The 13,259-nt window shown below is 32.5% G+C and overlaps 1 protein-coding gene across 5 annotated transcripts in view; it reads right to left on the minus strand.

Annotated features, from left to right (window-relative positions):
- ANKHD1 (ankyrin repeat and KH domain containing 1) overlaps positions 1 to 13,259 on the minus strand; it is a 132,077-nt gene that overhangs the window by 64,399 nt on the left and 54,419 nt on the right. For 4 of the 5 annotated variants that reach the window (XM_037509152.2, XM_037509151.2, XM_037509150.1 and 1 more), the window contains exons 8-10: positions 8,629 to 8,866; positions 8,211 to 8,402; positions 4,779 to 4,888 (exon numbers count right to left, since the gene is read on the minus strand). In XM_037509152.2, coding sequence (XP_037365049.1) covers positions 4,779 to 4,888; positions 8,211 to 8,402; positions 8,629 to 8,866 — 540 coding nt within the window. The remainder of the gene's footprint in view (positions 1 to 4,778; positions 4,889 to 8,210; positions 8,403 to 8,628; positions 8,867 to 13,259) is intronic. The other variant, XM_037509153.1, reaches the window with a different exon arrangement.

Consider the following 13,259-nt stretch of genomic DNA (forward strand, 5'->3'; position numbering starts at 1 on the left):
AGATTTCTTAAGCCCGATCATTAAAGGTCATCTGGTCCAAGCTACTGATAAAAAAAAGGGAAAGTGGGAGAGGAAGAGGAGGAAACCTGGAGAATTTAAGTGATTTGTCCAAGGATACCCAGCAGATCCAAAGTAAGATTACTTATATGACTGCAGTAAAACAGTCCAAAAATAATACTAATTTCTTTTATAGGTGAGGATTTTGAGACAAGTTTTTACCTACAAACCAGTGATTTGATATCTATGATTAAATTGTAGGTGTCTTGTTAATGTTCAGTGGCATCATTTCTATCTAATAATACATTATAGCCTTTGTCACTCATTAGGCATCGATAAACATACAGGATTATAGGAGGGCTTCCAGAGGCATTTCTTCCTTTTAAAAGTTACCTTCTAAGAGCAACAAAGGCCTACAAACTGCCAAACTGTGTCACAAAATTTCTTTATATAAGTATAGCTATTATAAAATCTATTAACCTTCTCTATTATCTGTTAGTTGTTTATGATAGGAAATACTCCTTGAGTTTTGGGCCTACTGATCAATTATGCTACCCTATACCTCTCCTGGAAATGAAAACCCAGAAGCACGGACAGAAAGGAATACTTATTTACCAGATTATTGTATCACTCTTTCTCACATTACAACTTTAGCTTTGTTGAGAAATACATGTGAAGGAAATTCTAATGCATGCCATGAAAAAAAGAGATTCTATCAACTTTACAAATGGTTTGAAGAACAAAAACACCAAATCAAAACACTACTTAATAGGTTAGCCAATACAATATTGCCACCTAAACATACTGTATGCAAACTATCACTGAGGGCCTTTGAAAATTGTGACCTGATGCCATCATAATTAGATAAAGATTGTGTCTATTACCAAGAATTAGTAGAATCCAGAAAAATACAGAAAACAAAGTAGGTCAAAATTAAAAGCAAACAACAGGAAGGAAGCAGCAGAGTAATCCAAGCTACACTGTTGAATAATTAACAGCAAGTTCTCACTTTGAACATGGGAAGTGAGAGTGAAAGGGTCCAAAGGACTGTGGTAAAATAAATCAAGTCATAAAGATTTTAGCTGATGTAAACTCTAAAGATGAGAATAAGCATGACATATTAAAACACTGCCTTGTGACCTAAGACCAGTAATTGGGGAGAATGGCTTAAAGTAAACCACCACCAGAGCAGTAGGTCAAACTGCTATGGGAGTTGGCCAACTTTAGTTTTTAAATTGTGCTTCTTGATTGCTTCTGGTCAAATTTGTAAGGACACTAATACTATGAAAAATTATTTTCAGAAAAACAAGATTACATGCTTTCCATAGGTGGGATTTTTAAAAAAAAAAATGCATTTCTTTTAGATTTTATCACATTTTATCACATTATACCTATAACCATACAGATATAATCTGGGCCTAATAAACAAAAATGCTATGCAAAAAAAGAAAACAATTAAAAGAATAACATTTATTTCAATATACAACAGTTCCCATTACAATGGTAATGAGACGAAAATTGCAGGAAGATATAAACTGAGTCATTTGGTCAAGGTTCTCTACTTGTAGAGTAAAAGCTCAAGGCTTATAGAATAATTAAAATTATCCTTTTTAAAAAGATTTATTTTATTTATTTATGCATACAAGAACTGGGGTGTAGGCCAGAGATGTGTAGGGGTGACAGGAATCACCAGACAGAGTGAGTAGCATAACAGGCAGATCTACTGAAATACACCACTGAGGGAAGCAGTGGGCAACAGGATAAGTCTGCTGCACCATGTGCTTAGCTCCCTGGCTGGGGATCGAACTTATGCTGTAGTGGCTGGTGATAGCTGGATAGTGCTATGACTTTAACCCCTGAGCCACCAGGGGGGCCCTGTAGTTAAAATTATTGTACATGTTAAAGAGGGAGAAATTTTAAATTAAAACTCAGAAAATTAATGGAATTTTCATTTTATTTCATTTTTGATTTTCAACAGGAACATTTTAAGTAGTCTGTTTAAGAATACTAAATGAGTCTAATTGTCTTAGCTAATGAATTATTCAAAATTATGCAATTATTAAAAAGTTAGATAAGCTACATATTAATTGATAATATATAGTGTACTTTCACTGGATATACCTATAAATATTTTCAATTTAAATATTTTTATAACTAGAAAATTAAGTTTTGAGTAACTTTCAAGTTATAGCATGCATATATTTTAGCAAACCATCAATATGAATCTTTTAAAAGTAATGAATATGAAAATTTCTAGATGACCTTTAAAACTAAGTTCTAAGTTATACCGGCTACACATTTAGAATGAAAAGCCTCAGTTTACCCTAAAAGACAATACAAGAAAACTAAATAGTTGCATAAAATTTTTCTAAAACTGTAACAACCTAACTGATTCTGATACAGAATATTTTTTAAATGAGAAACAGCCATCAAACTCCTTTCAAAAATCTGTATCAAAACCTTGAATTGTGGCAAAAGTTAAGCTCTAAAATCTAACAAATCATACAGATTATGTTCCAAAGATTGATTTATATATTGTTATATAAAACTGAGGGAAAAAGTAGATCCCCCAAAATTAAAGGTTCTTAGCCAGCCAATAAAAATATCTGTTAAACTTAAGGATCAAGCAAACTTAAATATCAAGAACACACCTATGGGATGCCAGGAATGGAACAGATCTCTACTCCATTTAATGGGAGTGGGAAGTCTCCCATCTGCAAACCACTAGAGGAGACTATAGACCAAAACCGGTACTACGAGGTGGCATCAAAGAATGGAGGGCATGTAAGATGTTACTGCTTTTATAAGCCCAGCTAATAAGAATTATCAGTCACTTTTTCTCAAGACTGATTTGCCTGCTTTATTCAGGGTTTTCCCTGGCGCCTACATGGCTTACTATCAAGCTTGAAATTATAAAGCTCATTTACAGGTTTTAAATATAAAATTTGCTATAACTGCTCATATTTTCCACATTCTCTATAAGAACAAGTATTATTTGTAATAATAATTATCAGGAAATGAACTAATTTTAAAACTGTCTCTCCAGACAGTAAAATATTAAATAGGTAATATTTGTTAAAACCAAAAGTCAATGTATGAAATAATTAAAAAAGAAAAAAAGAGCATTGTACAGTTATTAAACCTAACAAAGCATCTCAAAGTTCAACAAATGAATAATTATGGTTTATCAACTTGAGATATTATGCAAAAGAATTTTAAAGACTATAGCAACATGGGAAAGATTATGATGGAATATATGGTGAAAAACTAGAAAAGAATAATTACTGTAACTGTATGTAGATATGACTGCAAAAACAGGTTGCAAAGTAGAAAAATAATTATTTTGGAAAAACTGTATTCTTTGTATTTAATTAGGCTACAGATTTATCTGAACCACTTTTTTTAATCTTAAATTTTGAACATAAAATGGTATAAGTTTAAATCTATCTGCTCATTTAATGCAATTCTTCTAAGGAATTCTAATCACAAACCTAATTCAGACAACTATTAAAATAAAATATTTAAAAATATTTCACAGATTTTTAATATGGTGAAAAATCAATAATGTTTTGAAATATTAGGATGCATCTAACAGATCATTCCTTTCTCCTGTTTAATACTGTTAGATTAACTCTCAATAGATTACAAAAGTGATTTTTTGTAGAAAAGCTGGAAATTCAGATCAGAAAGTAGAGGATAAAGTACCATACTGTTTAAAAAAGCATCTCAACTTTATCCTATTATTTTACTTGAAATGATAAAATACTTCAATTCTTAATTTTTACAGATGACCCAAAGCAACTCTACAAAAAGAAAAAATATTTTACAAAGGCAGCAGATCTACTTAAAACCTCTCCATTATAACTCTCAAACAAAAAAGAACACACCTTTCAGAAATTCTAACTGATAGGGCAGATCCTGATTATGAAAATGTATTCTAGCATTATAATTGCAATAGTTAAAATTAGTAGAAATGATAATAAGTAACATAACCACACTATATCATTATTTTAGTCAATAACTGTTTTCCAACAATGTTCTCAGGTATCTTTGTGAATGTGTTATAGAAGATGGTTTAAAAGGCAATACTTGTGCAGTTTTTTCCAAATAGCTGAAGCAAATAAAGTTGACTACGGCATTTATTTATGTATATCTCACATGGACTGTAGAGAAATAAATAATGAACAAAAAAGAAATATATCATGGAATTCTAGGGAAAAGTCTGGAGGACAATTTATGTATCCTCACAAAAGAAAAATTAGTCAAAGTAAGTATTTCAACAAGTATGAACCTTTAAGTGGGTTATTATTTACAGTTATCCACATTTGTAAAGATTATTACACATATGAAATGGCTATCTAATTTGAAAATCTGAAAATTCAAAATAGAAAGTACTAAAAGAACAGAAAAATCAAATGCAGTAATAATTTTGTTAATAGTGGTTTTGTTTTCAATTAGAGAAATAAAAGAAATCAAAGGCACTTGACAGGTTTTTCTATTCTGTAAACCTGCCACTGAATTTATGATATAGATGTCTAATAAAGAGCAGTTAAAAAAAATCAGTGTTGAAATGAAGAAACAGTTTTACCACAGAAGAGACAGTATGCTCTATTAAACACTATTTTTAAATACATTTAATAAATGCAACAATTAGAGCAAACAGCCAAACTTTTATTTTATATAAAGCATGCAAATTATTGATCTTTACTAGTGTTTTTAAAGGTTAAAAATAAAAAACATTTACATTAACACAAAAATATTTGAAATTAAAAATATCTTACTAAGTCGGCCCCTGCTTGAAGTAAAACATCTGCAACATCTGTATGTCCATTTTCACAAGCATAGGTTAAGGCTGTGTCTCCTGTTGCTGTTGTAGCATGGACATTAGCACCTAGTAAACAAAAACATTCATTTACTTTGTGAATTATAAAACTATATTAGTTACTTCAACTTGGTAAACTGGTGAACTAATAAAGATATGAAAATAATCAGAATGTATTTTAAATATCCAGTTTCCTTTAAATATGCTTTTTAAACAAAACTTTGCCTATACATCCCTAGTAAAATATACCCTAGGAAATAAAAGAGCTACAAAACAAAAGAAAGCAAAGTTTCATCCATCAGATTGTTGTAAATATTGGTTTAAATTCTAGGATGGTCCTATGGATACTGTGGCAAAAATTAATTGAATAATCCTTTGATGGGAATTGAAATTTTTGGCATGGTTGAGAGAAAACACAGATTAGAAAGCGTGAAACAAGGTTTTGTGATTACGTAAAAACACCCTGGCTCTGGAGCGAAAGTACTGACACGAACTCATGATGTATTTTATGGATAAGAAAATAAGTATTTCCTAACTCTGACCAGTTGAAAAGAACTAGAGACAGTGACAGGCCAAGTAAAGATAGTATCTTTAGTTTAAACTGTTATCTCTAGATACCATTTCCTATTATACAGAGTTAGAGCTTCTTAGATAAATGATTGGTTCCAAGACAGAAACAGAATTTATATTAGGTGCACCTGAAACACCTTTGCAAATCAGAATTCAAGGAAAGCATCAGAGACTATAAAGATGCCATATCAAAATGTTTAGGAACTAAATTGATCAAATATAATCACAACATTGTAACTTCTGACAATTTTTTGCAACAAAAAGAATGAGGACTATGATTGGGTAAAAGTCATCATATTTGGGTTTAAACCCATAAATTTTAGATGATGTCCAACTCAAAACCAAAAAACCACTTCATTGGTCACCAGTGAAGGATGTTAGGTGACTACCTAAATACCAGTTCATTTTGGAAACTGGTAAATCTAACTAGGGGGAAAAAAATCAAACATATTATCACTCCTATATGCTTTATACCCGAGGGTAACCAAATAATTGATATGGGGAAGTTTCTTTTTTACTGATGTATTCCAGCTAACAAGGAAAGAATAACAGAATTTAGAATATCAACACTAAGCAACTCCAAATGAGTTAGTGAATCTAAGTAATGATCATCAATGGCTAATAAAAAGAGACATTTATTACCTCCTGATGAAAGTACACAAATACTACCTATGAAGAAGTCCAGTAACACACAAATACATACATGTATCATAGCAGATACCAGTGAAGTCTCTAGATCTGATTACTGCTTTTAGGAAATACAAGGGGCACAAAAACAAGTCAAATGAAATCATGGAGGTTAAAAGAGGCTTATTGAATCATAATTAAAAAGTCATTAAATACACACATTTACAAGATTATCAGGAAAATACGAAAACTACTTGGATATTTAATGATTAATATTAAAATTTTAGGTAGGAAAATGGTTATTTTTTTTAAAAAATGATATTTTAGAGGTACATACTGACAAATTCATTTATAAAAATAATTTTAATGATTTTCAAATCAGAAATTAAACTAAAAATATTTAAGTAAATAAACATCATTTTATAAGAATAAATGGGATACGGAAGAAAAAATGAACTGAGACTGAAATGAGATTGGCCATTAATTAAAAAATATTAAAGCATGAAGGGAATTCTATGGGGACTACACTTGAGGGGGTGGGGAGAAGCAAGTATCATTTAAAAATGAACAATGACGTAAAAAATAATAAGAAAATAATAAAAAAAAGTATTAAAGCTGGATGATGGGTTCAGGGTTCATTGTACTATATTTTCTATGTGTTCGAAAATACACCACTTAGCAAAATAGTTTTTAAATGTTTTTAGTTTATAAGCAATGTATGAAAAGACCTATTGGAGGATTTTTTTTAGCCGTATACTATAAGAATTTCATGTTAATAAATCACACTCTAATATGGAAAAAGGAACTTTTTAGACAGTGATCTATTAACAAAAATGTGATTTCCAAACTGCTGAGATAGTTCTCGAAACTATTTACTTCAAATTAGCAAAAGTAACTAAACATGAGAATCAATGTTGACGCAATAGAAAAAAACAGTATTAGGAGTTCTCAGTTTGAATACTGGCTCAGTCACTTACTAGCTTATTTACTAACAGGGAAGTTACATAACATGGTTATAACATAAGTTTCCATATCTATAAGAATGTGTTTAATATTTCTTACTATATAGGGGCAAGTGACAACAGAGATAACACAGGAGCTGAGCAGAATGCCTGGTATTCAATAATTTCTTAGTAAATATTTACTCCATCTTGTAAAAGCCTCTTAAAATAGCATGACTTTACTTGACAGAAGGATGAAAGGGGAAAAAAGAAGAAAGGTAACCACTAATAGAGAAAGTCTTGAATGGGACAGAGATAGTTAACAAAAATGATGGCAGAACAAAGGCTGAATAAAAGTATACACTAACTATAGTAATCAACAGTATCCAAGTGAGGAAGAGATCAGCTTGTATGATTGTTTTATACATTTGTTCAAAAGCTAAAAAATCATCCAAAGTTATAAAGAAACTAACAATAATTCAGGAAAAAACTGAGGTTGGCCTACTATATTCAAATTAATGTTAAGAGTGGAAGTCCCAAAAGGATGAATACTATAGTTCTGCTAAATATTTTATTCTCCTTTACATATTTACTTATATTTCAAGTTTTAAACAACATGTTAGATGTGGACAAAGTAAAATGTTTATATTCTTTCTAAAGGATATACAAAAGTTTACGTCTGTATTTGGATAAATTTTTCTGGTATAACTTTACTTTGCTTTATAAAACTATAAATAATCTATATAAAAGTACTTATTTTCTTACTACTGCTTAACAATGTATAAAGCAAAAATTATTTTAAAATTAAGTACTTCTGGCCCCCAAAATGAAAATCTCACTTGCTCTTTTTTTAAAAAAATTTTTTGAGAAGACTTAGAAATGTGAAGAAATGATCAAGATTGAAGATGCCAAATTATAGTCTCTATTATGTCATCCCAATCTCCTCTAATTTTTTAAAATATTTTTTTCCAATCTCCTCTTATTAACAAAGAGTAGGAAGAACTAACTTCTGCCTCCAGAAGGCACAAATCATTCAATAGAGAGGAGGTCAATGAGAAGCTTTATGGTCATTAAGCAAAAATTAATAACAAGAAACAATGTAAAAAATTACATTTTTAGAGACTTGGGAACCTAAAAAGAACAATCAAATTGTGAAACTATGCTTCAACTTTCATAAAATGAACAAGTTAAATAGCTCAGTTATAGAAGCTTTATAAAAGCCTTTTTGTAAAAGACATTTTAAAGCTACATACCAGCAGTCAGTAAATATTTAACCAACTCCAGGTGACCCTCCTGAGAAGCCTCCATCAGAGGTGTGGAACACCCAAGTTCTATATCAGCCCCTGCTTTAATCAGAAAGTCTGCAACTTCAGAAAATCCTCCACAGCAAGCCAAGGTAAGAGCAGTTTCTTGAGTTTCTTCTGTCTGGGCATTTATATTTGCTCCTGGCATTAGAAGGGGGAAAAAGCATAATATATGATAAAACTAGTTGCTAAAGACTTACGACAAAGATATTAATTGCTCTGAATTGTGATTATCATCTCTACTATTTCTACTTTTGGAGTTTCTCCTATAATCAGTGCAAAAAAATTTTAGTTGTAAGTAATCTACACTGATACTGACAAAACATGCAAAGCGAATTGATTGTTTTTATTAAAGAAGTAACACTACCTTGTGCTAAGAGTAATGCCACCATTTCTTCATGTCCCTCCCGAGCAGCTTCCATCAGGGGAGTGTATCCTTCATCATTAACTTCTTCAAGATTTGCTCCCCTTTCAATCAGTAGAGCTGCCAATTCAACATGTCCTCCACAGGCAGCTAGCGTTAATGGAGACTCGAATGAATCTGCAGGCATGTTCACTTGAGCACCACTATCCAAAAGCAAACGTGCTACTTCTACATGTCCATCCTGCAGATTTTCACAAGCAAAGCAAGAAGGAAGGAAATTTTTTTAAGTTTTTTTTTTTTTTTAAGTGGGAGAAAATAAACAACAGATTAAGGAAAGGAAAGGAAGAAAAGGAGAGGTAGCTTAGATGCATATATATTACCATTCCCATTTGGGAAATTTAAGCTCTGTCTTATGAAAAGTCAATGAATATTATTTTGCCTTACTTTTTTTGAGCAAGCGCAAATATTTCCAAGAGAATGAGACTTATGACAGTTATAATTCCACAGAATTTTAAATTGTCACATTCTTTTAAGTTCAAAAAACTGTTAATTCCATAGTCAATGGCATGTCAAAATAATTACTGTTTATACTACTGTCTGGTCATATACAATTAGTTATCCCTCAAACTTGTCATGTTTAAGCATAGAAACTGTGTTAGATCTATGATAGAAAGGCTTGGCAAAAATAGTAACAAATTCTGTGAGATCATTACCACTTGGGGGGTAAAACTCCTGCGGATACTATCCTAAATTTTCCTCATCATTTATTTGTTGCAATTAGGCAAAACATTTTACAAAGATTTAAAAACAAATATTCACTTGTAAATAATTTTACCATGTATCAATATATGTAGAGAGCAAGGCAATTAACAATACACTCAGAGAGGGCTATCTTCAAACACCACTAATGTTCTTTAGTTTCAAATTCTTCAAATTTTTGTGTAGGCCTTAACTCTTGTTTTAGCATAAAGTCATATGCTGTATTGGGCCTCCCCGGTGGCGCAGCGGTTGAGCGCTGGGTTGCGAAGCTGCCCGCAGCCTCTGCAGCGCCGGCTCGATCCCCGGCTGCTCCCCGGCCACCAGAGGAGGGTCCCACATGGCGCGCAGACCTCTCCTGCAGCCCGCTGCTCCCCTCAGCAGTGTACTTCGGTCCTTCTGCCTGCTCTGCTCCCTGCTCTGGCTCTGGTGAATTCTCTCACCCTCCCGTGCTTCTGACTGTACCCAGTGCATGTATAAACAAAACAAACAAACAAATAAATAAAAATCATAAATAAATAAAAATACATGCCTCTAAAAAAAAAAAAAGTCATATGCTGTATTGTTCTATATTTTATAATGACCAAAATATTGCTAATGAAAACCAAAACTGAATGCAAAAGTAATTATACATTTGGACAATTCTTTTTCATTTTTGAACTCTTTTTCAAGAAATAAAGAAACCTTAATTAAATGTTGGCCTTCAGGGCCTCCCTGGTGGCGCAAGGGGTTAAGACGCAACCTATGAAGCTATCCACAACTACAGTGACACGAGTTTGATCCCCGGCCAGGGACCTACCCACATGGTGCAGCAGACCTCTCCTGACTCGCCCACTGCTCCCCTCAGCAGTATACTTCGGTCAATCTGCCTGTTCTGTTCCCCACTCTGTCTCTGGTGAATCCTCTCACCTCCCCCCCAACTCTGGCCTGTATCCCAGTTCTTGTATGCATAAATAAATCTTAAAAAAAAAAAAAAATGTTGGGCTTCATTTTCCATTAAGAGCTTGATGATACTTAACTAATTTTTTTCTATGTTGCCTGTATTGTTTCATCAAAAATATCTTTTAATCAGAGAGTAGTAGCTCTAAAGAGACTTACTCTCCGATCATAAACAACTATAAAAACTAGGAAAAATGAGAAAGCAATTGTTTAGAGGTCATTGGAGAGCAATGAAGCCTGGACTAGGATTATCGAAAATGCAAGAAGGAAGCACATTAGATGAATGCTACATTCACTCTTGCTTTCTCTCTGCCATCTTCCAAAAGATGGACCAAGTTAAAGAGAGCCTAACCAAAGAGTAAAGACCTCTTTGGGCAAAGAAACAAAGATTAGGCTAAAAGCAAGACAAATAGTCAAGATTTGGGGAGTATGGGTAGTATACCCCAGAAAAAGAAAACACAGGAGTTCCAAAAATCTATATAAAATTATCCTAGATAACTTGGGAAATTCCTGAGTTCAACATACCAATGATGAGACTTCAGGATGCCTAGCAGAAAATAGTCAGACGACTTGGGAGTCCATACTCAGTCAGAACAGAGAAACCTTGGTGAATATTCCACACTTTCAACTGAGATAGCAGAGGGAGATAACCAAGCAGTTAAGACTTGAGTGCTTACTCTAGGACTAAGCAATAATGAATGCCCTAGGAGTAAGAGCTAAGCTGAAATTAAACTTCAATAGGATTAGAGTGGTCTACTGGTATTTTCACTGCTTGCTAGGATACCATCAACAGTCTTAAAAAGAAAACAGAGTAATCCAGAGTATCTAAAAAGCACCAACAACATATAGCTAATAATTAAAAATTACTAGATATACTAAAAGGCAGGAAAAAGTGATAATCCACATATAATGAATAAAAGTAGACCCAGGCACTAACAGAAAAGGACTTCCAAATAACTTTATATTAAAGAAAACGGAGGGGGAAAACTAAATGGATGAGAAAAAAAATTTCAACATAGAATCAATATACTAAAATGCTGTATCATTAGTTGCATTTGAATGTAAATGGTCTAAACAAATGAATTAGAAAAAACAGGAATTGGCACAGTGGGCTATGTATATACTAAAAGACCCAAAATATATTCTGTCTACAAGAAACTCACTTCCATATAAATGATACAATTTTTAAAAAAGGATATCAGACAAATATTAATCAAAGGACAGCAGAAGTAGCTATATTAAAATCAAATAAGTGAGACCTCAGAAGAAAGAAAACTAGCAGCAACAAAGACTTTATACAATGATAAACGGGTCAACCCAAGAATATAGAGCAATTCTAAAAATGCATCAAACACAGCTCCAAAATGTAAATTGTAAAGCAACTAAAAGAAATAGACAAGTCTACAACTACAATTGGAGATTATCAACACCTCTCAATAATTCTTAGAACTTGACAGAATATCAAAAAGATGTAGAACTCTACCATCAATTAACAAGATCTAATGAACATCATAGAATAAATACTCTGCCTGCTCTCAGGTGAATATACATTTCTTTCAAATGCCCACCCTGACTATAAAACAAACCTCAAAAATTTTAAAGAAGTTTAATCATACACAGTATGTCCCCCAATCACAATGGAATCAAACTAGAAATCTTTAACAGAAAGTAACAGAAAAATCTTCAAATGTTCGAACATTTAGAAACTAAACAGCACATATCAAAATTATCCATGGGACACAGAGGAAGTCTTAAGTGAAATTTGAGAACAGAATGAAAATGAAATACAATATATCAAAATCTGTAGAACACAGCTAAAGCAATGCTGAGAAGAAAATTGAGTATTAAATACAAATAATTGAAAAGAGGAAATGTCTCAAATCAGTAACGTAAGCTCTCACTCAAGTCTAAAAAAGTGCAAAACAAACCCAAAGCAAGTAGAAAGATAAAGTGGAATTAAATAAGATGCAGATTAGAGAGAAATTTTGAGAACCCAATACTGATTCTCTGAAAAGATCAATAAAACTGACAATCCTTTAGATAGACAACCAAGAAAAAAAAAAATTGAAATTACTAAACTCAAGAATAAAAGACACTGATATTGACCAGAGAAATAAAAAGTATCTATATGCAACAACAAAAAAAAAACAGATAACTTAGATAAATGGCCAAGTTCCTAAAAGACATAAAAGCCAAAACTAACCCCCCCCCAAAATAGAATTATCTGAACAGACCAATAAATTGAATTAAAAATCAAGAATTTTCCCACCTATAAATCTTACTCCCAGATATATACTCAACAAAAATGTGTTCCAAAAGACATGTACAAGAATATTCATAGCAGTTTTATTGGTAACAGGAAGTCTAGAAACAACACAAACGTACTTCATAGCAAGACTAGATAAAGAGTGGTATATTTATACAGTGGAATACTACACAAAAATTTTAAAAAATGAATGAGTACTATAAAATGCAACAATGTGAATAATACTCCTATAAATAATACTGTGTGAAAAAGGCAGAAAAAATATGTATTTATGATGACATAAGGTTACCAGAGCCTCCCTGGTGGCCTAGGGGTTAAATCTCAGCACTATCACTGCTAAGGCTTACTAAGTTCGATCCCTGGCCAAGGAGTTAACCCATGTATGTGTAACAGATCTCTCCTGTCTTGCCTGGTGGTCCCCTTAGCAATGTATTTCAGTAAATCTGCCTGCTCTGCTCCCTGCTCTGTCTCTGGTGAATCCTCTCACCCCCCACACCTCTGGCCTATACCCCAGTTCTTCTATGCATAAATTAAAAAATCTTAAAAAAAAAAAAAGATTGTGGTTACTGTAATGCTTGGGAGAGGGCAGAGGTGAGCCACCTGCTAGAGAACTATCTCTTAATTTGGTTGATTAAATGGTATACATACATATGAAATTCCAGTTATCTACTTA

Source organism: Talpa occidentalis, unplaced genomic scaffold, assembly GCF_014898055.3.
Source record: "Talpa occidentalis isolate TD23 unplaced genomic scaffold, MPIMG_talOcc4v2.1 talOcc4.13, whole genome shotgun sequence".
Lineage (NCBI taxonomy): Eukaryota > Metazoa > Chordata > Mammalia > Eulipotyphla > Talpidae > Talpa > Talpa occidentalis.